The sequence below is a fragment of the Chenopodium album genome, chromosome 3 (genome assembly GCF_948465745.1).
Source record: "Chenopodium album chromosome 3, dcCheAlbu1.1, whole genome shotgun sequence".
NCBI lineage: Eukaryota > Viridiplantae > Streptophyta > Magnoliopsida > Caryophyllales > Amaranthaceae > Chenopodium > Chenopodium album.
In genome coordinates this window covers 55,583,331-55,607,639 of record NC_137836.1, presented here as the reverse complement: position 1 = coordinate 55,607,639, position 24,309 = coordinate 55,583,331, and the positions used below count along the sequence as shown (strand labels likewise).

Sequence of the window (24,309 nt, the reverse complement as noted above, 5' to 3'; positions counted from 1 at the left end):
ATACTCATAGGAAGCGACCACACTTCCACACCTAAGTAGGTGAACTTCATCAAGTGTGAGCTACAACACACCTCCAAAAATATGGATATGGGTTCATTAAGAGCCATATGCTCAACCTCCTTCTCATTTGTAGCTAAGCACAACAAACATCTAGAGATGGTCCAATAAAAATAAAATGTGCTTCCGAATTATTATATAATGTTCCCCTTTGAACTCATGGTGAATAGGAGTTCACTATTTCACAATTCATACAACGGGCTTTAGCCCCATCTTTTCCGATATTTCCAAAACTAGTTTTTTACATAGGCCTTTAGTTAACGGATCCGCAATGTTCTTTTCGGACTTAACATAGTCCAGTGATATCACCCCTTCAGACAACAGATTTCTGACGGCTTTATGCCTCAGACGGATGTGTCTCTTCTTCCCATTATAGGCATGGTTGTGAGCAACAGCAATAGCAGCTTGCGAATCACAATGAAGTGCAACTGAAGGAGCTGGCTTCCCCCACAGCGAAATATCTGCAAGCATGTTCCTCAACCATTATGCCTCATGACCTGCCAATTCAAGAGCAATAAACTTAGATTCCATAGTAGACATATCAGTACAAGATTGCTTACAAGATTTCCAGGATACAGCTCCACCACCAAGGGTGAAGACATAGCCACTAGTGGAGTTAACTTCATCATTATCGGATACCCAGTTGGCATCACAAAAACCTTCCAAAACTCCAGGAAATTTGGAGTAGTGCAAACCCCAATCCGCAGTACCCTTAAGGTACCTAAGCAACCTCCTAAGAGCAATCCAATGATCACTGCTTGGGTTATGAGTGTACCTGCTCAACCTACTAACAGAATAAGCAATGTCAGGTCTAGTGTAGTTCATTAGAAACATAACACTACCAATAATTCGAGCATACTCAGACTGATTAACTGGATCACCATTATTTTCTTTAGGTGGAAACTTGGGTCATATGGAGTCTTAACTGGATCGACATTAAATGAGTCAAACTTTTTAAGAAGCTTTCAACATAGTGTGACTGATTAAGACAGATGCCTTTTGGAGTCCTTTTGATTTTTACTCCCAAAATCACATCTGCCTCACCCATGTCTTTCATTTCAAAATTCGAACTCAAAAACTGTTTTGTCTCATTTACTCGATCCAAGTTAGTCCCAAAAATCAACATATCATCCACATAAAGACAAATAATTACACAACCATGACTATCATGCTTAAAATAAACACAAGAGTCACCTTCATTAACATGAAAACCATTACCAGTCATAGTCTTATCAAATTTGTCATGCCATTGCTTTGGAGCTTGCTTGAGCCCATACAATGACTTGACTAACTTACAAACCTTGTTCTCTTGGCCTGGAACAACAAACCCTTCAGGTTGGACCATATAAATCTCCTCATCCAAGTCACCATTCAAAAACGCAGTTTTGACATCCATTTGATGAACAACAAGATCAAAAATGCAAGCAAGAGCAATTAAAGTCCTAATGGTTGCAATTTTAGTAACAGGGGAGTAAGTATCAAAATAATCAATGCCAAACTTTTGAGTAAAACCCCTCACTACTATCCTTGCCTTATACTTGTCTATGGATCCATTGGCCTTTAATTTTTTTTGAAAGATCCATTTACAAGTAATGGGCTTACAACCTCTGGGAAGTTCAACCAATTCCCAAGTGTTATTATTGAGAATTGATTGTAATTCACTATCAATTGCTTCTTTCCAAAAAACAGCATCAACTGACCTCATTGCCTCATCATAGGTTCTTGGATCATCTTCCAAAACAAATAAATGCACAAAATCATCATCAATTAAGGAAGATTCAGATAAATAGGAAGTAATAAAATCAGGACCAAAACTGTTTTCCTTTCTTGCCCTTTTGCTTCTCCTTGGCTCCAAAACAGAATCATCGTTAGTAATAGGAGCATTAGCAATAGGTAAACTAACAAAACTACTAGCATGTAATCCACTATCATTAGAAGGAGACATTTTCAAAGGAAAAATGTTCTCAAAGAACTCAGCATCTCTCGCTTCAATGATATGGCCACCTGCATAAGAGTCGTTAGCACCTTTAACAAAGAAACGATAAGCTGCACTTTGATAAGCATAGCCAATAAAAATAGCATCAACAGTTTTGGGACCAATTTTATCCCTCTTGAAACTAGGTATGCCTACTTTTGCTAGGCACCCCCACACTTTCAAGTATTTCAGATTTGGCGCTCGACCCTTCCATATTTCGTATGGAGTCTTGTCAAGCTTCTTGTGAGGAACCCTGTTCAAAACATGACAACCAGAAAGAATAGTCTCCCCCCACATGTTATTAGGAAGCCCAGAACTAATAAGCATAGAATTCATCATATTCTTTAAAGTTCTATTTTTCCTTTCAGCTATACCGTTTTGTTCGGGTGAATAGGGAGTTGTTGTCTCATGAACAATGCCAAGTTGCTCACAAAATGCCTTAAGAGTGTCAGGGCTGTACTCACCACCCCTGTCACTCCTAACCCTCTTAATCTTTTTGTCCAATTGGTTTTCTACCTCAGCTTTATATTTGAGGAACATTTCCTTAGCTTCGTCCTTAGACCTGAGAAGATAAACCATACAAAAACGTGAGCAATCATCAACAAAAGTAATGTAATACTTTTTACCCCCTTTACTTTCGTGATTGTTAAAATCACCCAAGTCACTATGAACAAGCTCTAGTACTTCAGTCTGTCTATCTACTGATTTAAATGGCTTCTTTGTAAATTTGGCTTCAACACAAATTTGACATTTCGAAAAATCAGTGTTGGAAAAACTTGGAATCAAATTTAAGTTTTTAAGCCTTTTAATAGAATCAATATTAACATGACCTAATCTAGCATGCCATAAATCAATAGACTCAGCAATATAAGCAGAATAAGTACTAGCATTCTTATTCATAGTGTCAATTTTAATATCAAGAGTAAAAAGCCCCCCATTACAAAAGCCCTTTCCCACAAATTCCCCATTGCGAGTAAGAACTAATCTATCAGAATCAAAAGAGAGCTTCAGTCCAGCTTTCATGAGTAAACTGCCAGAAATTAAATTCCTGTGCATTTCTGGAACATGCAAAACATTAGTTAGAGTAAGCAATTTTCCAGAAGTGAGAGTGAGAACGATCTTCCCTTTGCCTTGGATAGAAGCAGAAGCTGAGTTGCCCATGAAAACATTTTCACCTTCAACCGTGTCATAGGTAGTGAACATGTCCTTGTTGGCGCAGATGTGTCTGGTAGCTCCAGTGTCAACAATCCACTCAGCAGCATTACCTGTAAAGTTAGTTTCTAAAACAACAGCAACAATAACGTCAGCATCCTCAATAAGATTTGCTTGACTTTGCCCATTGTTCTTCTTCTTGACCCTGCAATCCTTAGCCTTGTGACCAGTCAAACCACACTCAAAACAAGTACCCTTAAACTTGTACTTCTGAACCTTCCCTTTAGGCTTAAGAGAACTGTTATTGGATTTGGACTGGTTGTTGTGTTTGGGTTCAACAAGATTGGCTTTGGCAGAGGAAGAGGAAGGAAAAACAGAAGGGGTTTTGTCTTTGATACGGTTTTCCTCCTTAATTTTGAGGTGAGCAGCAAGCTCCTCTAAGGTTAGGTCTTTCTTTTTGTGCATGAGTTGGTTACGAAAATCCTTCCAAGAGGGAGGGAGTTTCTCAATCAGAACAATAGCAAGGGTAGTATCACAAATAGACAGACCTTCAGCAGCCATATTAATACAAACACTCTCATAAGCATGAATCTGATCAATAATAGGTTTGTCATCAACAACTTGAAAACTTAACCACTTACTAACACAATAACGTTTAGTACCAGTATCATCAGTCCCATATTTTTTTCTCTAAAGCATCCCAGATATTCTTAGCATGATAAAAACCCATATAAATATCCAACAGACTATTTGACATATAATGCAACAACATGCCCTTACAGGTTCTATCATCCTTAGCAAACTTAACATTAGTTTTAGACAAATTATCCTTATCATCAGGTTCAACAATATCATCAAGAACATATGCAACATCAATTTGCTCCAAATAAAAACGCATCCTAACAGGCCAACGTTTATAATTCTTTCCATCAAGAGGTTCTAACTTAGACATATCAGGAATCAGAAACTTGGAAGCCATAATCGTCTTTTAGATTGTTATACTACTAAGCAATAAAACAGATATTACTTATCTCTTGATGCGTGAACCAAAGTGACAATAGCCGCGTCGTGGAGAACCACTGACCTAAAAGACGATTCCGCGCTACCTCCCGGTGCAGTAGACTAGAAGCGGTCGCCCTCCAGGATAAGCACGGCGCCGGAGTTTATGTGCACTCACAAACCCGAGTGGAACTCAGAATACTTGCCCAGAAAACAGAACAGAAGAAACTCGTGTTTAGATAATTTTAGAGAAGAGAGATAACTGATTGTGTTATATGTTTTTGACTGGAAAAAGCAACGAGTATATATAGGCAGTAGAAGGGAGACATGAAACGTAAAACGAGGGACGAATCTGGCTAAGAAAACGACCAGATTCATTCAACCAGTCAACAACGGAAGCAAGAAACAAGGAATTAATTAGTCAGCTATAATCAAGGGATTAATGACTGACTTAAATCCGTAATCCCAACAGTCAGAAAAGAATATTCCCAACAGACAAAAAAGAATATTATGTTTGACAAAGAAAAGGAAATAAAATTTCTCCAAAAAGATAACAAGGACCCACGCCCGCGCATCGCATTCCCCAAGACCCGACCCGGCTCGGGGCGCGCGCGCATATGTGTGTGGAGTAACACTTAACTCCCACTCACTCAACTAAGTAGTGTTAAGACACTACAATATAAAAACAAGGAAAAACGTTTCCCCCCAACCAATGTGGGATTTTTCCCTTTCATTTATTTTTCTCTCTCTCTTGTTTTTCCCCAACCCTCTTATTTTATATCAAGAATTTCCAACATTAAGTACTATTCTAAATCGTTATCTAATGCCCCGGGCGGTTAGCAAGATCCATTTATTTTACACGTTTGCAGGAACAATTAATTAATTTTATACGTTTTTGCATGAACAATTAATTCTAGTAAATTACCAGTTTCTTGATGCTTGTGAACCATAACTTAATATTGGTGACTAGTTAGTGTATGAAAGCTATCCAACTAGTACAAACAATGCAATTAAATTAAAAAATTGTGTCATTTTCTTATGAAAAAAATAGATCTTGTACACATATGAAAAACTAATATTTTCCTCGAAGGACAAACAAGTACGGAGTAATTTATCTACGCCTTAAGAAATACGTAAGTTACCTAATTTCTACTTCGTATGTATGTAGTGCCAAATATTCAAAAAGAAAAAAAAAATGTATGTAGTGCAAAAAACAGAAACCCTTAAAAAAAACGTTTAGACTTAAAAGCAGCCATGACATGATGATAGAATTGCAAGTTGCACTAGCATATAAAAAGAAGGGAAATGATGAAGTTCATACTATTTCCTAATCAAAGTTGTGGAAATTCTCTGCTTCCTGCTTTACGCGTGAAGCACTTTGTCCAGGCCACCATTTCCACTTCTCCACCACCCCCCCATTCATCACCACAACGTATCTTACTACGAAGACGCTGTGGTATGTTTTTCTCTCCTTCTATCCGTATTGTTTTTAGATATTATCCCGTTTTCAACCTTGTTTGAATGGTAATTGTCTTACAGAAACAGTTATAAGGATGAACTTTTAGAGATGGAGGGAGTATGGATCCAAATATGTTGAGTGATATACATATGTATGGCTGAATTACAGATCAATTCGAGTCAAATAAGTTTGAATTTTTTGTCATATTTAGTCAACGGAATTACTATTACAATATAATGAAGCATATCAACCCAAGATTGCTAAAACAATAAGTTTAAATAATTACCAGGTGTATTTTTTTTAATAATATATTAGAAAGAAACATTTATTGATTGACTAAAAATTACGGGTATTATTGATTTTGTGTAATTAAGTAAAAGACTACGCTACTTTGTATTTACTATGTATATGTATTAAGATTTTTTTTTTTTTTTTGGACATTTTTGTGATAAGTTAACATGGTCTTACACTTGGTTACTTAATCAAAAATTTTAGTTTTGAATAAATTACTAGTCCACTATACATAATCTTTTGATAAAATTTAATTCAATCAGCTAAAACTCTGCACAATCAACAGGTTGCATTAAAAAAAAAAAAAAATGGAGGTAGTACCTCAATGGCTCACTGCACCTTGTACATCAAACAAAATCACATAAAATCGCGGTCTAACCAAGACATTAACTGACCAAATGTGTGCAGCATGGTGCTGTATGTAACTGTGTTATTATGCTTATTATTTCATTTTGGTGTTAATTTTACAGGATTATATCAACATTTGCTAATGGAGACTTCTATACATGTTCTGTTTCTTTTGTGCTGCTACTTTAGTACCTTATGCATAGCAATAGACAGCATCACATCATCAATATTTCTTAAAGAACATGAATCTATAGTCTCAAAGAATGGTGATTTTAAGTTGGGCTTCTTCAGCCCCTCAAATAGCACTAACCGGTATATTGGGATTTGGTTTAACAAGGTACCTACAAATGATGTTTTTTGGGTAGCAAACAGAAATAACCCGCTTAATGATTCTTCTGGTGTAATGAAAGTATCTGCAGATGGAAATCTGCAAGTCTTGAATGAGAGAAATGATGTCCTTTGGTCGTCGAATATGTCTGTCACTGCAGTAAATGCCTCTTTATCAGCACAACTTCTAGATACCGGGAATCTAGTTCTGTTTACTTCTGGTACCAATGGCACTATGGTCTGGCAAAGCTTTGATCACCCTACGGATTCTCTTATGCCGAATACAAAGTTGATTATTTCCAATTCTAATATGAAGCATGCTTTACAACCTTGGAAGAGCCCTTCTGACCCATCATTTGGGAGATTTTCTGTTGGGACCGACTCTTTCATTCATTCTCAAGTAATTATATGGGATGGTGATCGGCCACATTGGCGTAGTGGTCCTTGGAATGGGAATATATTTCTAGGATTGATGTATACTGATGAAGCTACCAACTATGCAAACACCTATATTCGTCAGAATGACAAAGATGGAACAGTCGACTTTGTCTATACTGGTGCAAGTACTCTGGCCTATTCTCACTACGCTTTCAGCTATGATGGAACAATAAGCGAGAAATGGTGGGATGGAAAGAAGTGGCAGTATGTTTGGGGCGCCCCTGTAACAGAATGTGATTTGTATGGTAGTTGTGGAGCGTTTGGAAGTTGCAATCCTACAAGTTCTCCTGTTTGTAGGTGTTTGAAAGGGTTCAGGCCAAAGAATCCTGAGGAATGGAAGAAAGGAAACTGGACTAACGGATGTGTACGAAAGGTGTCATTGCAATGTGGAATTCAGGGTGGTAAAGATGATGGGTTTTTACCGGTAAAGAATGTTAAAGTGCCAGACCATACAGAGTGGTCAGTGGGACTAAATCAGGTTAACTGCAGAAGCCAATGCTTACAAAATTGTTCTTGTTTAGCTTATGCTTATGATGCTGGTGCTGGATGTATGTACTGGAGTAAAGACTTAATCGATATTCAAGAATTTTCAAGTGGCGGGTTAGATCTTTATCTTCGCCTACCACATTCAGAGCTAGGTAACCTTTTCCTTATTTATCTGTTCAATCAGACAGTACATAATTTCTTTCCCTTTGAAGTTGAAAAACTTGCCATGAAAATCTACACAATTCTATATTTCAGAGTTCACTAATGAAAAATATCAACTGTCTGCCTCACAGGTACCAGTAATAAGAAAATAGTTGTTACTATAGTGACAGTTATCTTAGGCACTATTGGAGTTGCAGCTTTGACATTATTCATCCGGTGGAAAATTATGACACAAAGAAAAGGTAGCTCCAGATCTTTATTATTACGGAGTGTTTTTTTTTTTTTGTTTTTGTTTTTTTTGTTTTTGTTTTTTTTTTTTTTTTTTTTCTGAATGTTAATGTAGCTATTTGCCTTTGCATCAAATAAACTAAGATAGCTAGCCTGACATGTCCTGATTTATAGTTATAAGAGCACATTCTTTTCACATGATTATTTAAAACATTAATGTTATCTTGCTCCAAGTAATTTCCTTATTTTTTCTTGATAATTTGAATAATGGTTAAGAGACTTTGTTCTTTTTACCTTATTTTTTTAGTATAATCTGTATTGGTGGTAACTAGACAGTAGAAAATCAACTCTATTATTTGTGGAATTAATTACCATAACAAGATGTCACTTCTAATCTTAATTTACATTGGAAATAAAAGCTCAAAGGAAGAATGAGCAGCTGGAGAATTTGAAGCATGATGAGAATGGACACCAAGTTCAACTCGAAGAGTTGCCATTGTTTGAATTCAAAAGGCTTGCAACTGCAACAAACGACTTTCAAGATAGCAATAAACTTGGACAAGGTGGTTTTGGTCCAGTATATAAGGTATAACAATAGTTAATGTTGCAAGTACTTTATCATGATCACTGAAGTCAATAATGTATATTTTGTCTATGCTTGATTCCAGGGGACACTGGAAGACGGAGGACAAATAGCAGTGAAAAGACTTTCTGCTGCTTCAGGACAAGGCATAGAAGAGTTCATGAATGAAGTTGTGGTTATCTCTAAGCTGCAGCACAGGAACCTTGTTAAACTTCTAGGTTGCTGCATAGAAAATAAGGAAAAAATGCTTATTTATGAATATATGCCTAATAAGAGCTTGGATTTCTTTCTGTTTGGTAAGTACCATGCTGCTTTAATTTCACTTTCACGCGTCTTGCTTCATGTTTGGCATGTCTCTTGAAGTATTTAATATTTTATATTAATATTCAGATCCTGTCAAGCGAGAGCTTTTGAGCTGGGAGAAACGATTCACCATCATTGAAGGCATAAGTCGAGGCCTGGTTTATCTTCATAGAGATTCTAGACTAAGGATTATTCACAGAGATTTAAAAGCAAGCAATATATTGTTGGATGAGGATCTTATCCCTAAAATATCAGATTTCGGAATGGCACGTATCTTTGAAAATAAACAGGATCAAGATAACACTAGAAGGGTAGTTGGAACATAGTAAGCTCTCCAGTTCCCTTTTTCTTCCCTTTTTTTTCAAACTTCAGAGCTGTTCTTCTTTTTCAAAGTTTAGAAACTTCTTAATGTGTGTGTTTCCAAAATGCAGTGGGTATATGTCTCCTGAGTATGCAATGGAAGGTCACTTCTCTGAAAAATCTGACGTTTACAGCTTTGGGGTGCTGTTACTGGAGATTATGACAGGAAAAAAGAATAATAACTTTTGGTTGGATGAACAATCACTGACTCTTCTAGGATATGTAAGTCTATAAATTGAACCATATAATTTATGTGCTTCTAAGGTTATAGGACTACTAGATTTCTGACCTTATATTTTCTTGGTTTCTGATGATTTGTTTTCAATTATTCTTAGGTATGGAAACTATGGAATGAAGATGACCTTCAGCCTGTAATTGATCCATTAATAGCTGAACCAACCTTTTCGCTGGAGATCTTAAGGTGCATCCATGTAGGGTTATTATGCGTACAAGAATTTCCAGGAGATAGGCCTAGCACTTCTACACTACTATCAATGATAGTTAGTGACATAGTAGATCTTCCATGTCCTAAGCAACCCGGCTTTATTAGAAGGTTGGTTTCTTCTGACACCGATTCCTCTCAATTACATGGACCAAAGAGTTCATCTAGCAGCAATTATGTCTCAATTACACATTTGTCTGGCCGATAATCATCTGTAATATAAATGATTCTAAAGTTTTGGTAACATGACCACTATTCAGTTTCTAATAGAAAATTGAGATCATTTCTCCTTGCAAATATATATCCAATGCAATCTTACAAATTTACAATATCTAGTATCCAATGCAGTCTTGCAAATTTACAATTTCTTGTCAAATCATACTCTCAAAATCCAATGTAGATTCGTGTACATATTCATAGCACCAAGGAGGAGAACTTATGATTTTTATCTTCTTAAGATTTGTTGACAATAAGCTCTTTGGAGTCTTTTCTAGGATTTGCAGCCCCATTCCTTTTACATCTTGTGTCTTGCATTCCGAGCTCCTTTGGTATTCTCAAGGGATCTTCAAGCACCAAATGAGCTCGGAATATCAAAGTAGCATCAAAAGAGCTCGGAATGCTATCAGAAGTATCATTACAATGAATGTTCAAGAGTTTGGTGTATTACCACAACTAGCTATCTATGTTTATCGAGCAATCAGACGTGTAATAGACATATCATTTACGGAGGAACTCTGTTGCGATTGGTAAGATTCAGTACCAGTAGCTGCCAAACGTTTAATGAACCCAGGTTGTTTAGGGGATGGAAGGTCTTCAATGTCACTTGTAAGCATCGAGATAACAGTAGAGATATTAGGCCTATCATTCACATATTCTTGAACGCACAGCAGACCCACTTGTATGCACTTTTCAGTCTCCTTTCTGAAATTTGGATGAGAAACTACAGAGTCGACTGCTGGAGCGACATTACCCTCAATCCATAATTTCCATACCTGTATACAGCATATCAAGCAAATCTTAAGTGAGATTGTCTCAAAATTATTCACTGTGAAACACTAGGAGTTACCCCAATCTTACAATAAGTTATTGTATGACTATCTCAAATCAGAAGTCATTGAAATTTCAAAAATCACGATACTATCAATTCCTCAGAGGATCAAGCATTTTCTGGAAAGCAGAATTTTTTTGTAGCAACAAGCCAAAAATTCAAGACTTACATAGCCTATGAGCGTTAAGGATTGCTCTTCAAACCAGAAGGTACTGCTCCTTTTCCCTGTCACAATCTCTAGCAGTAGGACACCGAAACTGTAGACATCTGACTTTTCAGAGAAGTGCCCTTCCATCGCATACTCAGGTGACATATAACCGCTGCATTATACATGGTCAAAATTAAGGTGCAATATTACTATACAAGACTATACTGTTATTTTGAAGTGAGCTACAATAAGACATTGATTAGTTCACCTTAGCCAAAGATAATAGTTGTCCAAGACCAATGTCAGAGATAAACATTATATAAGACTTACTATGTGCCAACTATCCTTCTGGTTTCTTCTTGATCTTGGCCATGACCAAAGATCCGAGCCATGCCAAAGTCAGAGATCTTTGGATTGAGCTCTTTGTCCAACAAAATGTTGCTTGGTTTAAGATCCCTATGAATAATTCTTAACCTAGAATCCCTGTGAAGGTAAAGAAGGCCTCGGCATATCCCTTCAATAATATTGAAGCGTTTACTCCAGTCCAGAAGTTGTCGCTTGGCAGGATCTAGTTATTGGTATGCAGGCTTAGTAACTACCTTGAAAAAATAAGCTTCTAAGACAATCATATTACGAAAATCTATTTAAGTGAAGATATTGCATTCTCAGAAGATTGTTTAATGACGAAGTTTGGAGAAAACAAAAAAAGCGATACTTACTGAACAAAAATGCATCCAAACTTCCATTAGGCATGTATTCATAGATTAACATTTTTTCTTCTCCTTCTATACAAAATCCAAGCAGTCTGACAAGATTCACATGTTGAAGTCTGGAAATTACAACCACTTCATTCATGAACTCCTCCAGGCCTTGTCCGTAAACTGTGGAAAGTCTTTTTACAGCCATCTCTTGGCCATCTTTCAATATTCCCTGAGAAAAATAAACAGCATATCAACTCACGCTTGTTAGATCCCAATGCCCTGCTACTAGTGGCAACTGGAAAAGAGTGATTAATTTACCTTGTAGACCTGTCCAAAACCACCATATCCGAGCTTTTGACTTTCATGGAAGTTCCTAGTAGCAACTATGAGGGTTTCAAAATCAAACAGTGGTAGATCTTTCAGCTCAGCTGATCTCCGATCATATTTAAATTTAATGTTCTCACGTATCTTCCTTCTGTTTTCTGTTCCAAATAAGTAAAAGATTTTAATTAAACACCAGACAGTTACTGAAGAAGTGTACTACAAGACTAGTTGCTTCAAAGCAACAATAATTTTTGTTTGCACCTTAAGGAATAGCCAATGTTTTCAGAATATGGTTCGACACTTTCAACAATGGTATCAAAAGTGGTTAGTGATAACAGTTTACCTTTCGGTTTAATCAGCCATCTCCAGAGGAAGCAGATAAGTAAGACAATCAAGGTTGCTCCAGAAATTATTGCTCCATAAATAACAGCTTTATGTTTATGCTTGCTACCTGCCAATAAAGAATAAACAACAAAGAGTATGAATCTTTCCTCTGATATGTAAGGCTTATAGAAGTTATCCTGCTGTTGCATGTATGAAGCAGAAAACAACACCTGGAAAAGTAGAAATAAATAAGACGAATATGAACCTAAAAGGCAAAATGTATAATGAGAGTCTTCTGGATTTTGATTTTCATTTACCTAGTTCTGATTCTGCTAGACGCAGGTAAAGATCTACTCCGCCAATACTAAACTCTTGAATATCAATTAAGTCTTTACTCCAGTACAAGCACCCTGCACCGTAATCATAAGTGTAAGCCAGACAAGAGCAATTCTTCAAGCATTGGCTTCTGCATTCATTTGGATTTAGTCCTGTCAACCACTCTGCGTGATCTGGCAATTTAACCATTCTTAGCATAATAAAGCCATCTTGGGTCGTTTCAGTTCCACAACGCAAAGGCATCTTTCTAACACATCCACTAGACCAGTTTCCTTTGCTCCATTGCTCTGCATTCTTCGGTTTAAACCCCCTCAAACATCGACACATTGGAGACTTTAGAGGGTTGCATGTTCCAAATGCTCCACATTTGCCATAAAAATCACACTCAACATCAGGAGCTTTATATACTGTCTGCCATTGCCTGATACCAGAATCCCACCATACCTCATTTATTGACCCATCAACTTCAAATGCATAGTGTGAAAATGACAGCTTGTTTATACCAGTATATACCAAATCAACTTCTTCTTTGTTAGTTTGCAGCATATAGGTATCAGCATAATTATTAGACGGATCAGAATAGAGCAATCCCAGAAAAATATTACCATTCCATGGACCACTTCGCCAGTATGGATGATCTCCTTCCCAAATTACTATTTGAGGATGAGTGAGGGAATCAATGCCTAATGAAAACCTTCCGTATGATGGATTTGAAGGACTCTTCCAAGATTGTAAAGCGTGTTTCATGTTGAAACTGCTCATGCTTAGCTTCATGTTTGGCAATATTGAGTTTGTAGGGTGATCGAAAGACTGCCATACAGTGATACCATCTTTACTACTACTGTTAGTACTAAGTTCAAGGAGAACCAGATCCCCTGAATCTGAAAGATGGACAACTCGAGATGTACCAGATGCAAATTCTGATGAGATGTTTGATGACCAAAGGACATCTTTCCCTCCACTCAAGACCTGAAGATTCCCTTCTTCGGAAATTCTTAGTACACCTGAAGAATCATACAAGGGGTTGTTCCTATTTGCCACCCATATATAATCCATGGCTGAAACTTTATTGTACCATATACCAAGATACCGATTTTTAGTGTTTGGAAGGGTAAAGAAACCCAGCTTGAAATTGCCATTACTCGAAACCATGGTTTTAGGATCCTTGAGTATCTGAGTAGCAGTAAAATTGCCTATGGCAGCTATAACATGAAACTTTAAGCATGAATAGGATAGCAGAATAAAAATAGTAACTAATCTACTTACTTGCAGAAAAACCATCATACTTAGAAGTTCAGAATTTGTGTTTAGCGTCCGTTGTTCAGAATAGTCATATCCAGCAGTCTACCTACAGATTACAGTACAGCAAAATCTAAGTTTTACACCACAACCTCAAACTTGTTTTGCAATAAATATATGTAGTGAACTCCAACAGAACAAATTCAGAATCTAAGCAGGAAATGGAAGCTTAAATCATACCAGACCAAGACGGCAAGTATGGTGACAAATCAGATCCTGAATAGTGAATATAACACCAATAATTTATGTAAAGATTAATGATAATAAGTAAGTTGACAGGAGATTACTAGTAATCTACTGTTGTCCTTATTTAAGCAAGTGATAATTAATTGGTTAAAATATCTCTATTGAGATTTGTACTCTTTCAGATGTACTATTAGCTATTTAGCAGCCTTGACATCACATCGTATTGACTCTTCAACTCTCATCATTTATTTATTTCAACATCACAATTTTATCATAATTGCTTGCATGGACCCTGTGAGTTGTGACCCTACTATACTAGCATCACGGTCAAATTACACCCTCACTAAGGGTTGAGAATGTGCAAGAATGTAAAATTACACCCGGATGGCCGGATGTATAATAGAGCTAACCGAGTAGCATTTATGGAAGTGTAGGCAAATGGTAATTTGGTATGACACCGCAGACGGAAGATAAAAACAAGCGATTCTTATTGAAAAGCAAAAAATATGTAACAAAATGGAATGAGAACATATTGTAGTAACACTTTAAAGAGATGATCTTGTTTGAAATATCATAGGAAATAAACAAAATAATTGCTTGATTAATTTCTTCACTCTGTCATAAACTACTTTTTGAGAATGCTAACAAAAGCAAAATTGTGAACCTGAGCCTGAATAGTTTATTAACTCAATCTAATTCCTTAGATGAGCAAACAAAATAGTTACTGGTACATGTCTAATCTACCAATAAGAAACATTCTATGAAACCCAACGGAGGGACACTGAACAAGCAGTGATTAAACCTTACACAAGTGCTTTTTCAAGAAAATAGCCAGCAACAAAGCAAACATCAAAGTTACAAGCATTGTCGAAAGAATTTTGCTAAGGTTGAGGCAATGCATTGTCGAAAAACAAATGTGATTGTTGCATTGTTAACAGAAACCAAAGTTGTTTCACTGTATAAGTTGAGCTGTTATACGGCCATTGAGACAAAAAGCCCCATTCTTTCTGATTACTGCATTCATTGCCTCAAGCTGCGAGGGGAAACCTACTTTTGCCATCCTCATAGGCTCAAATTGCATTTGCCTGCAGTTGCAAAACCGTACTTGTTTTAATCTGAATAATCTTTAAAAATTACGACACAAAGCAACCTTGTAAGCTTGTATGAATGATTAAGTTCTGACCTAGTAAACAATTCAAGGGAGGAAGATTCATAATTGCAGCCAGACAAAAATCGTTCCACATCTTCCAAAAGTGCATTCCGTGGTATTCCTCGGAATAATACCTGAATAGCAGAAAATTAGAGCAGTATGTGTCACATATAAAAAGCACCAGCACAGAAACAGTTACAATCCAAAGCAATATTTCCAGAAAATAAGAAGGCAAGTGGAGATGCATTCCAAGGCAAAAATAATTTTCATACCTGAAGTACAATGCACACACAATTCAATAAGATATTTCGTGTAGTCATGAACCATTAATCAATCAAAACCTTAATCCCATAAGTGGGGTCGGCTACATGAGCCAAAAGTGATTATTTCGTGTAGTCATCGACTAAAATCTTCCTGCAACTTACATTCAAATACCTCATCCCCATGCAAATCCAAATACATCGTATCTTTCCTAACTCCTTCCAACCAAGTCATTTTCGGTCTCCTTCTCCTTCGTTTAACCCTTCCCTCGTCCCATGACAGTTCAATAAGATAGTACATAGAAAATATAGCATCAACAGAATACAAAGCTACCCCTCTCTCACTGTCCCTCTCCCTCCCTCCACACCCCTTTCTCTCTCTCTCACTAGATTGAAGGTTGGATCATTGAAAGGTATGATTTCTCACATTTTTTATGTTACTAGGTGCTAGACTGAGGGGGTTAAGTAGCAGCCCAAGTGGGATATGGTTGCGAGGAGAGCAAAGAGAGCACAGAACAAAACTGTGAAGGGGGCGAGGTCATCATAAGAGGGGAAGGAGTGTCAAAGGTTAGCACAGGGAGTGGAGAAAAAGCAGTAACTGGAAAGGAGTGTGGTTGTATCAATGGGGTCTGGTCATAGACTTTTCTGCTTCATCTGTTTTTTATTCTTTAGGTCAATACCAAGGGTCCAATGATAGTTTTAAGGAAACCATCTTCCCCCACTCGTTAGATAAACCATATACAAGGATTTCAAGATATAGGTGCCCCTATTATCAATTTCAAACACTTAACACATGTTGACATGCAAGGTTTTAATGCATTCCAAATACATACCAACCCTTTCAAGCAATATAACCAAATGACGCCTAATTTGAGTCTTGTGAATGTGCTTCTAAATAAACCTTCCAAGATGAGAGCCATATTCAACGACTATATACAAATAAACAGCAAAATAGGTTCCTCGGCTTAGTGGCAATTGCAAGACTAAAATGTCTCAAAGTATCTACAGATCCGTTATCACAATTAAAGCAATGACATTTGATATTATAACAGCAACTCAAAGGAAAATAGAAAAATGAGAATGGCGCTTCAGCTGCTACTTAGCAGAAATCAAAAGCATTAAACAAGTTCCCTGCAAACGGTCTGCAAAATTAATTACAGATCACTTCAAATTCAACAAGCACATAGATGCAATAAAAAAAAAAAAAAAAATTACTCAGATTGCCTAAGAACCAACTTTTTGTGAGGACTTGAATCATGTTCTACAAAAATTAGAGTCCAACAAGATCACATTTCTTAAAGCACTTGTACACCTTTTGAATTAAGACATTCAAAAGTCAAAACAAATGAGATAATGACAAAAAAAAAAAGGCGTTGAGAGTTTTGAAAGGCAGCCCTACTTACATATCTTCCATTATAAGGTGCTACAAGATCCCATTGTTGATGATCAACTACCTGAAATTGAACAAACCAATATCAATACACCGAAGCTACACAAATTATTTAAAGGGGAGACAACTCAAATGATTCACCTTCTCCAATTTAAAAGATCGGTTCTTCCTTGTAAGCTCTCGAATGGCAGTAACATAATCAGATTCAGAGCGGAATTGCACCAGCCTGAGATAGACCAACTTTAAAGTTACTGCTTACAAATGCTTTACTAATCCAAAAACAGTACAACACTTTGAGGGATCCGTTTAAGGGTTAATATTGGTCCCAGAAAAAGATATGGATGTAGGTGATCCAAGTAGTAACCAAACAAACCAAACCTTAAAGTCAACGACTATAATTCGCTGGTCAAGCTAGTCTCATCAATGACAAAAAGCTAATACTCTTAAGAAAATATGAAAATAAATTCATAAACGTCCACACTTATGAGGAAGATGATGATAATCGATCCCTCACAATACAACTGAACTCGTTTTATTCACCATTTTGCATAAGAACGTATTGTTTTCTCAATGATTAGAAAAATTGATGGACAACATAGCCAAAATACTTCAAAATGTGTTGCACACCATAAAATAATTGCACAATGCATGCTTTATAAATCAAGAAAATTACATTGCCATCGGATGATATGTCCTGTTGTAATCAACCTTAATGTCATCCAATGTCAAGTTGCATCCTTCAAACAAACTGATGATGTCAGTCTTCAGTGTATTTGATGAGATGCCAAACAGCCTCCCATAGACCGAACCTAAAATGTGACAATGGCATAAGACAATATATCTCATAATAACAAAAGTGACAAAGCCATCAATATAACAATAATTTATCTTCCATGATTAGGCACGCAATTTAGTTTGAGAAGATGGAATGCAGCACCAACAAAACAAAGATACTAATGAAAAAGTAGAAGCCCAGAATATCTGCACTCTTTAAATTCTATTTTTTCAATTTACTCAATCAAAGAAAATGCCATCAACAAAGACAGAAAATGACAATGTCATTATGCTTCATCATGTGTCTCCAAGTCTACTAAATCCTATGAATTTGTAATAACTTATCTGAAATGGGACCATGAACATAAAATGAAGGTTCACATGAAGTATTAAGAACCTTTAATTATCACATGCATGCATAATATTTTTGACCTAACATAGTAACATCCAGCTTCTCTTAGACAGCATCACTCATAAAATTAGTAAGAAAGTTTACAGGAGCAACCTCACTGGTTGTGCACTGAATACCATCCCCTTATAAAAGACGTATGAGCACATAATAATGTACTTATCTACTCCGTTATAACCATTCAAAAACTAGGTTAGATGACCATTAGTAAAAATTACTAATACAAGAGACTGAAAAGGCTTTATAATTAAAATAAATATTGCAGATGATCAATCTACACCAAATCAAGGTGTAAATTCAAGGGATTCTCCAGATTGAAAAGGCTTTTACTATAACAAAAATAAATATTGCAGATGACCAATCTACACCAAATCAAGGTGTAAATTCCAGGGATGCTCCAGTTTGGAGAATATTGAAACCATGAAGTAGAAGAAACCGTTGTAAGATAATCAAACATTTCATCTTAAATGACTAGACAGCTTAAAATTTTCACAATTATACCATTACTTATAACAATTATGTAACTCTATTCCATTAACCTATGTGACTCATGTTCAAGTACCCATGTCCACAAGTCAAGAATACTTCCCTACCCCCCCCCCCCCCCCCCCCCCCCCCGCGCTTATTCCGTATTAATACTTGCGTTCCAATACTCAATACTTTTACGTATTAATACTCCTGAATCAGTGTATTCACTGTATTATGATATCTCAATGCACATAGATAAGATTTAACGAGGAGTGATGGAGAGTAAAAATAGACAAACAAGGGTAGGGTTTGTTTATTTGTCTCCATTTTGCTTTTCTGTTATAATTTGTTTCTTTTGCAGGGTGACCTAATACTCCCATCCCCTCCATGAACTCCTTATTTATGTCTTATATACAAATTCTCCCTTTTTTTTTTTTTTATTATTATGAAAAACCCTTTATATTTGTTACGGTGCATTATTTATATCAATCAATCAATCAATCAATCAATCAAAGCCTTAATCCCAAAAGTGGGGTCGGCTAACATGAACCAAATTTGATTATTCCGTGTAGTCATCAACATAAATCTTTCTCCTCCATCCCTTACGATCCAAAACTTCATCCTCACGTAAATCCATGCACTTCATATCCTTCCTCACTCCTTCCAACCAAGTCATCTTTGGTCTCCCTCTTCCTCGTTTAATCCCTCCATGGTCCCACTCTTCCACTCTTCGCACCGGTGCACCCTCGGGTCTCCGTCTTACATGTCCAAACCAACGCAGACGATTTTCCCTTAATTTATCTACAATGCCCGCCACACCTACTTTCTTGCGAATAACCTCATTTCTGATTCTATCTCTTAAAGTGTTTCCACACATCCACCTTAACATGCGCATTTCCGTAACCTCCATCTTTTTAATATGCTCTTTCTACGGTGCATTATTTATATCGTATTACAAAAATACAAAAACACCTCAAACGTATTACAATACTCCCACCTAGCGTTTTGCGAATTCGTATTCGTTCCGTACATTGAAGCATATTACGTACTTATCTTCTGAAATATTTTCATGATTTTATCCCAAAAAAAGAGTCGAAGTGTCTAACCCATTTTCAAGTGTCAAGGATCCAACACAAGTAGTTGAGATAAAACAAAGAGTTTGAGTAACATAGCCATCAATTCTATAACTCTAAAGAGTCTTTCCAGTATATTGAAATGAAACAAAGGGATTTTGGCACATCTTGAGCATTTTATATAAAAAAAAAAAATTAAGAGCAGCCCTATGGTGTATAGTGCAGTTTCTATCACATGCGAAGTATGTTGTTTATCTTCACCATGATTTTATAATTAGATACATCATCTTAACCACCCTAATGTTTATCACCCTTCAAGTCTTATAGACTGTTACTATATTGATTTAAGATTATGTTAGAAGCTACATCTATTTCCATCACTTAATTTAATGATCAACTTCATAGGTAATTTTTCAGAAATAAACCTAAACTATAGTGCATGATAATTTTTGTTATCCCACAATTATCTCTTCTCCATTCATTTTCATTACCACTTAATATCACCTCAAAAGTGAAAACTGGAAACAAGAAAGAAAGCACAAAATAAGGACAGAGTTGCAATGCTATTTATTGCAAGGCAGAGCTTGTTTTACAAAATCAAATATCTAGGTTATTACCATTACCGATAATTATTAGCGGGTTAACGCCCCCCAAACAAGAAAAATTGTTTTTTTTAAACCTCAAATTTTATCTATCATGCTAAAAAATAAAAACTTTGACGTTAAATCAATTTTCCAAACACCATAAAATTACAATCCAAGCTAATTATCCATACATGACATCAAAGATGATATATTTCGAAAATCCGACAACATTATACGACAATCATCCTTATTTTCTATGCTCCACAAAATTAAACCATGAGTCCATGATTCAAAGTTTCAACAGATTGATTGTATTATGGTTTATTCCTAAAAACATGATTTAACTATAGTTAAATAGCAACATAAGGTACATTTTAACAACCAATTTATTAATAATCCTTCAAAGAACCAATTTAAATGTATAAATCACATCATAGCTCGAGCAAAATAAATAGTCATTCGAAAATCAAACAATTCCCAGCAAAATTAGTAATAAAAATGATATATTAGTGTATAAAACCTAAAAAAAAAAATTGAAAACTTGAGAAATAAAATAACAATTAGAACAAAATGGGTGAGAAATTAAAAAACCTGAAGTTGGGGAAGGAATAGATGAATGCGGAGGTTGAGATTGAGGTTGATGCTCAAAACCTGTAGAGAAATGGCGGGGCGAATCACGAAGAAATTGTAAAAGAAATTGAGGGTTTCTTGCATTGGTAGATTGAAGTAATTTCTGGGTTCCTCTTGAAAAAATCATCGTGATTTTGAAAGAGGAGAAATTTGCAACTGAGTATTGAAAGAGGGTTTAACTGTTAGTGTGGGAAGAAGAATTAGAGCTGAAAACACTTTTTCAATAATGAGATTTTGTATTATGAATTGTTAATGGGCTTGTATTCGATTAGTATATGGTAGTTCTGAATTGTATCTCAGGGCCCAATATATATAAAAGTTCCTTTTGTGTTTTTTCATGGTATCCCGCTCTCTCTTCTCTTTTCTAAACTATAGTCTTCAATTCTCTATAAATTTTTACCTACATCCCTATGTAGGTAGTAGGGGTGTTCAAAAAAACCCGACAAGATTGTCCTGTCCTGATTTCCCCATGACCCGGTAAATACCCGATGGGAAATTTGAAAAAAAAAAAAAAAAAAAAAAACTGTTGTTCAGAGCGGGTACCCGACCCGGGAAAATTGCATGTTATCCGGGTCGGGACATGGGCCGCATTTTCTAATTTCGGGTACCCGATAATAAATTAAAATTGTTTTGAAACCCCCCCCCCCTCAAACTAAGCCCAACCCAATATGTTTAGACATTCAGTTTGCAAATTAGGGTTCCCTGACTTCCCTCATCAAACGCTTCTCTCTCTCTCTCTTCCTCCTCTCTCTCATCTTCCTCTTCCTCTCTCTCATCAAACGCCTCTCTCTCTCATCAAACGTTTGTGGAAGGGGTCTGTATACCGTGCTTCCTGCCTTGAGTTCCTTCACGCGACTTCTTCAGTGCTCCATGAGGACGGGATCTGCTTCAGTGCTCCCTACTCCTTGAGTTCCTTCACGCGACTCAAATCCTCAGTTCAAACAATGAACGTGAAATACTACCTGTGAATAGTTCTTTAGTTCCATTTAAGATATTATTTGTGGACAACAAGAATACCATATTCATTAGGTTAGAAATTGGACAAGAAAATGTCGTGTTAATTTGCTTCAAGTATTGTTAATTTTGTTGTAATTTGTCTGGAATTTTAACAAAAAAAAATGCAACAGGTTTTTTTAATAAAAAAATTAAATTACAACAGGTATAAGAACATAAAATTAAGTAAAAAGTTATTTTTTAAAAAAATAAAAAGAAATCCGGGTACCCTATGTCCCGAATCGAATAATTCGGGTACCCGAAGCCCGGGTACCCGAGATATTCAGGTCGGGACATGGGACAAATTAACAACTACCCAAAACTCCGGGTGCCCAGGTTTTCGGGTACCTCGGATTTGAACACTCTAGTAGGTAGCACTGCCTACATCTCTTCTCTTTCCTAAACTGTAGCCTTCAATTCTTTAAGGTAAAAATACCCCCTACACGTGGTCCAATCCCCTAGTGACACGTGGCCTAAACAAAAGGTGACACGTGCCCTTATGGGAAGATGACATGTGCCCCTATGGGAAGATGACACATGTCAAGTTCAAGGAGAGCACCTAAAATGAAAGAAAAGGGCTTCCTTAGGCCCAAGTCCCGAGAAAGCCGCAAAACGGCGCTGACCCCTAAACACGTGTCGCAACTTGATTGCGCCGCCAATCAAATCGCGTCATTTTAGGGTAATAACCCTAAAGGGGCACAGTTCCCCACCCCTATAAATACTCCAATCATTTAGGTGCGGATGGTGACATAACATTAAATAGAGCACTAAATAGCTTCAACTTCTCTCTACTTTCTCTCTCTAGCTTTACTCCGTTTTCCGGTCTATAACTTGATCGCCGGAGGCGGATCTACGATAAACCGGAGTTCCGCTGTTTTGCAGGTGTCCCAGTCACATTGCCGGCGAAGCGTGACCAGTATCCCGAGGGATTCCAAAAAACCGCGAAACATTTGGTGTCATCTTTGGGGATACTCGTATGTAATGGAAATAGATGGTCAAACACCTAATGTCGGCCCTAGCCCCGGTCAGGACGACCATGTAGAAGACATAGCTGCAACAATAAATTCTAGTGACCCTCTAGTCGCCTCATTCCATAAGGCCGGGGACCCTCCAGTTACTGCTGCTTCCCTAAAGGCCGCTCTGAACAAACTTCGAAAGGAGTTTGAGAGTAAGAGGCCATCTACCTCCAGACAGCCGTCTAGAAGGGAGGAAGATGGCGCTCCAAGGACAAATCAGAGCAAGGCAATCAATGTTATGGATGCTGGGACCACCCTTTTCCGACGACCGCAAGGAAGATCTCCCAGGGTGCCACGGATGAATCTGTCCAAGCTCCTTGAGAAAACTTAGTCGGCTGAGGGGGGGGGGGGCAGATTAGACAGCCTCAGAGGGAAGATCCTTAACCGTCGTGGCGCTGGAGGGATGCAAGGGAATATATGCGGCACAAGCAAAGGGAGCGGGCGGCCTACTCGGACACGGCCTCGACCCCAAAAATGTCGAATGAATTCTCTAGCCAATCTCTTTCCAGACATACCAGCTCGACCGAGACTAGTGGGAGCGAAGTTGTTCATACTCAAACCCCTATTCCAGTTCAACCATTTCAATTTCAGCCACCCTAGAATTTTAATCCTATTCTGCCGCCTGTAGACATCTACTTTTGGCATCCTGTCCCGACAGGAAGTGCAATGACGATCAATAAAACCATCTTCGTGTTGGATCGAAGTGAAGAATACTTATGGAGAACTGGTTAAGCCACAAAACACAAAAGACTAGCCCGAATTAAAGAATAAAGCCAAAACAAAGGTCCATATAATAAACATTGCTAAAACAATTGTGGGTTTTATGTGACGTCTGATTCATTTGATTTGTTCCTATGCTAGTGCCCACAACAAGATAATGGAGTTGATTGTGGATTATACGTGATGAGATTCATGCTTGACATAGCGACTCATTGTTTCCAACACCATACATCTTGATGAGGTACGACCTTAAACTTAGTAAAATGCCCTTTTTCTGTGATTTCAAGGCTTAGCAACCTATAACTAAGTATAATTGACAGGTTATGAGAAAGAACTTGGTCATTTGTTTAAAAATGTAGAAAATGGGCAAGTAGAAGTCAAATAGGCCTTATTTTGGCTATTTTGGAGGAAAATGCGACCTTAATCTTAGTAAAATGCCCTTTTTCTGTGATTTCAAGGCTGAGCCACCTATAACTAAATATAATTAACATATTATGAGAAAGAACTTGGTCATTTGTTTAAAAATGTAGAAAATGGGCAAGTAGAAGTCAAATAGGCCTTATTTTGGCTATTTTGGATGAAAATGCGACCTTAAACTTAGTAAAAGGTCTTTTTCTGTGATTTCAAGGCTTAGACACCTATAAATAAGTATAATTGACATGTTATGAGAAAGAACTTGGTCATTTGTTTAAAAATGTAGAAAATGGGCAAGTAGAAGTCAAATAGGCCTTATTTTGGCTATTTTGGATGAAAATGCGACCTTAAACTTAGTAAAATGCCCTTTTTCTGTGATTTCAAGGCTTAGCCACCTATAACTAAGTATAATTGACATATTATGAGAAAGAACTTGGTCATTTGTTTAAAAA

At 36.9% G+C, this 24,309-nt stretch overlaps 3 protein-coding genes across 5 annotated transcripts; 1 reads left to right on the top strand and 2 right to left on the bottom strand.

Moving 5' to 3' along the window:
• Window positions 1-5,530: 5,530 nt before the first annotated feature.
• Window positions 5,531-9,818, top strand: LOC145623990 (G-type lectin S-receptor-like serine/threonine-protein kinase SD1-13). 2 transcript variants are annotated; one of them, XM_081676911.1, is made up of 8 exons: window positions 5,531-5,639; window positions 6,404-7,684; window positions 7,826-7,936; window positions 8,342-8,508; window positions 8,591-8,801; window positions 8,896-9,133; window positions 9,240-9,390; window positions 9,504-9,818. In XM_081676911.1, exons 2-8 carry the CDS (start codon window positions 6,424-6,426, stop codon window positions 9,816-9,818), a joined length of 2,454 nt encoding a protein of 817 aa, XP_081533037.1. In that variant the 5' UTR covers window positions 5,531-5,639; window positions 6,404-6,423. The 2 variants fall into 2 exon arrangements, with proteins under 2 accessions (XP_081533037.1, XP_081533038.1); XM_081676912.1 differs by having other exon boundaries at window positions 5,533-5,639; window positions 6,619-7,684.
• Window positions 9,819-9,873: 55 nt separating this feature from the next.
• LOC145623989 (G-type lectin S-receptor-like serine/threonine-protein kinase SD1-13) lies at window positions 9,874-14,111 on the bottom strand. Of its 2 annotated transcripts, XM_081676910.1 has the most exons (9): window positions 13,971-14,111; window positions 13,758-13,839; window positions 12,473-13,664; window positions 12,175-12,282; window positions 11,826-11,989; window positions 11,526-11,736; window positions 11,137-11,374; window positions 10,828-10,978; window positions 9,874-10,602 (listed from the first exon to the last, which is right to left on the bottom strand). In XM_081676910.1, the coding sequence occupies exons 2-9, from the start codon at window positions 13,773-13,775 to the stop codon at window positions 10,297-10,299; spliced, it is 2,388 nt and encodes a 795-aa protein (XP_081533036.1). In that variant the 5' UTR covers window positions 13,776-13,839; window positions 13,971-14,111; the 3' UTR covers window positions 9,874-10,296. The 2 variants fall into 2 exon arrangements, with proteins under 2 accessions (XP_081533036.1, XP_081533035.1); XM_081676909.1 differs by having other exon boundaries at window positions 12,473-13,839.
• Window positions 14,112-14,498: 387 nt separating this feature from the next.
• LOC145614013 (uncharacterized) lies at window positions 14,499-20,944 on the bottom strand. Its single transcript, XM_081669026.1, has 6 exons — window positions 20,676-20,944; window positions 17,450-17,585; window positions 16,918-17,002; window positions 16,790-16,840; window positions 15,160-15,260; window positions 14,499-15,061 (listed from the first exon to the last, which is right to left on the bottom strand). Exons 1-6 carry the CDS (start codon window positions 20,839-20,841, stop codon window positions 14,929-14,931), a joined length of 672 nt encoding a protein of 223 aa, XP_081525152.1. The 5' UTR covers window positions 20,842-20,944; the 3' UTR covers window positions 14,499-14,928.
• Window positions 20,945-24,309: the final 3,365 nt, after the last annotated feature.

Excerpts from the sequence above, each read along its gene's own strand:
- LOC145614013 (XM_081669026.1), bottom strand. The coding sequence starts at position 20,841 with ATGATTTTTTCAAGAGGAACCCAGAAATTACTTCAATCTACCAATGCA. Across the intron at positions 17,586-20,675 it reads TATTCCTTCCCCAACTTCAG|GTTCGGTCTATGGGAGGCTG; the intron begins GTTTTTTAATTT and ends GTCACATTTTAG. Across the intron at positions 17,003-17,449 it reads ACATATCATCCGATGGCAAT|GCTGGTGCAATTCCGCTCTG; the intron begins GTAATTTTCTTG and ends GGTCTATCTCAG.
- LOC145623989 (XM_081676909.1), bottom strand. The coding sequence starts at position 13,775 with ATGATGGTTTTTCTGCAAGTAAGTAGATTAGTTACTATTTTTATTCTG. Across the intron at positions 11,990-12,174 it reads ATGGCTGATTAAACCGAAAG|AAAACAGAAGGAAGATACGT; the intron begins GTAAACTGTTAT and ends TATTTGGAACAG. Across the intron at positions 10,603-10,827 it reads CCTTAACGCTCATAGGCTAT|GTATGGAAATTATGGATTGA; the intron begins GTAAGTCTTGAA and ends TGCTGTATACAG.
- LOC145623990 (XM_081676911.1), top strand. The coding sequence starts at position 6,424 with ATGGAGACTTCTATACATGTTCTGTTTCTTTTGTGCTGCTACTTTAGT. Across the intron at positions 7,685-7,825 it reads CCTACCACATTCAGAGCTAG|GTACCAGTAATAAGAAAATA; the intron begins GTAACCTTTTCC and ends TCTGCCTCACAG. Across the intron at positions 9,391-9,503 it reads CACTGACTCTTCTAGGATAT|GTATGGAAACTATGGAATGA; the intron begins GTAAGTCTATAA and ends AATTATTCTTAG.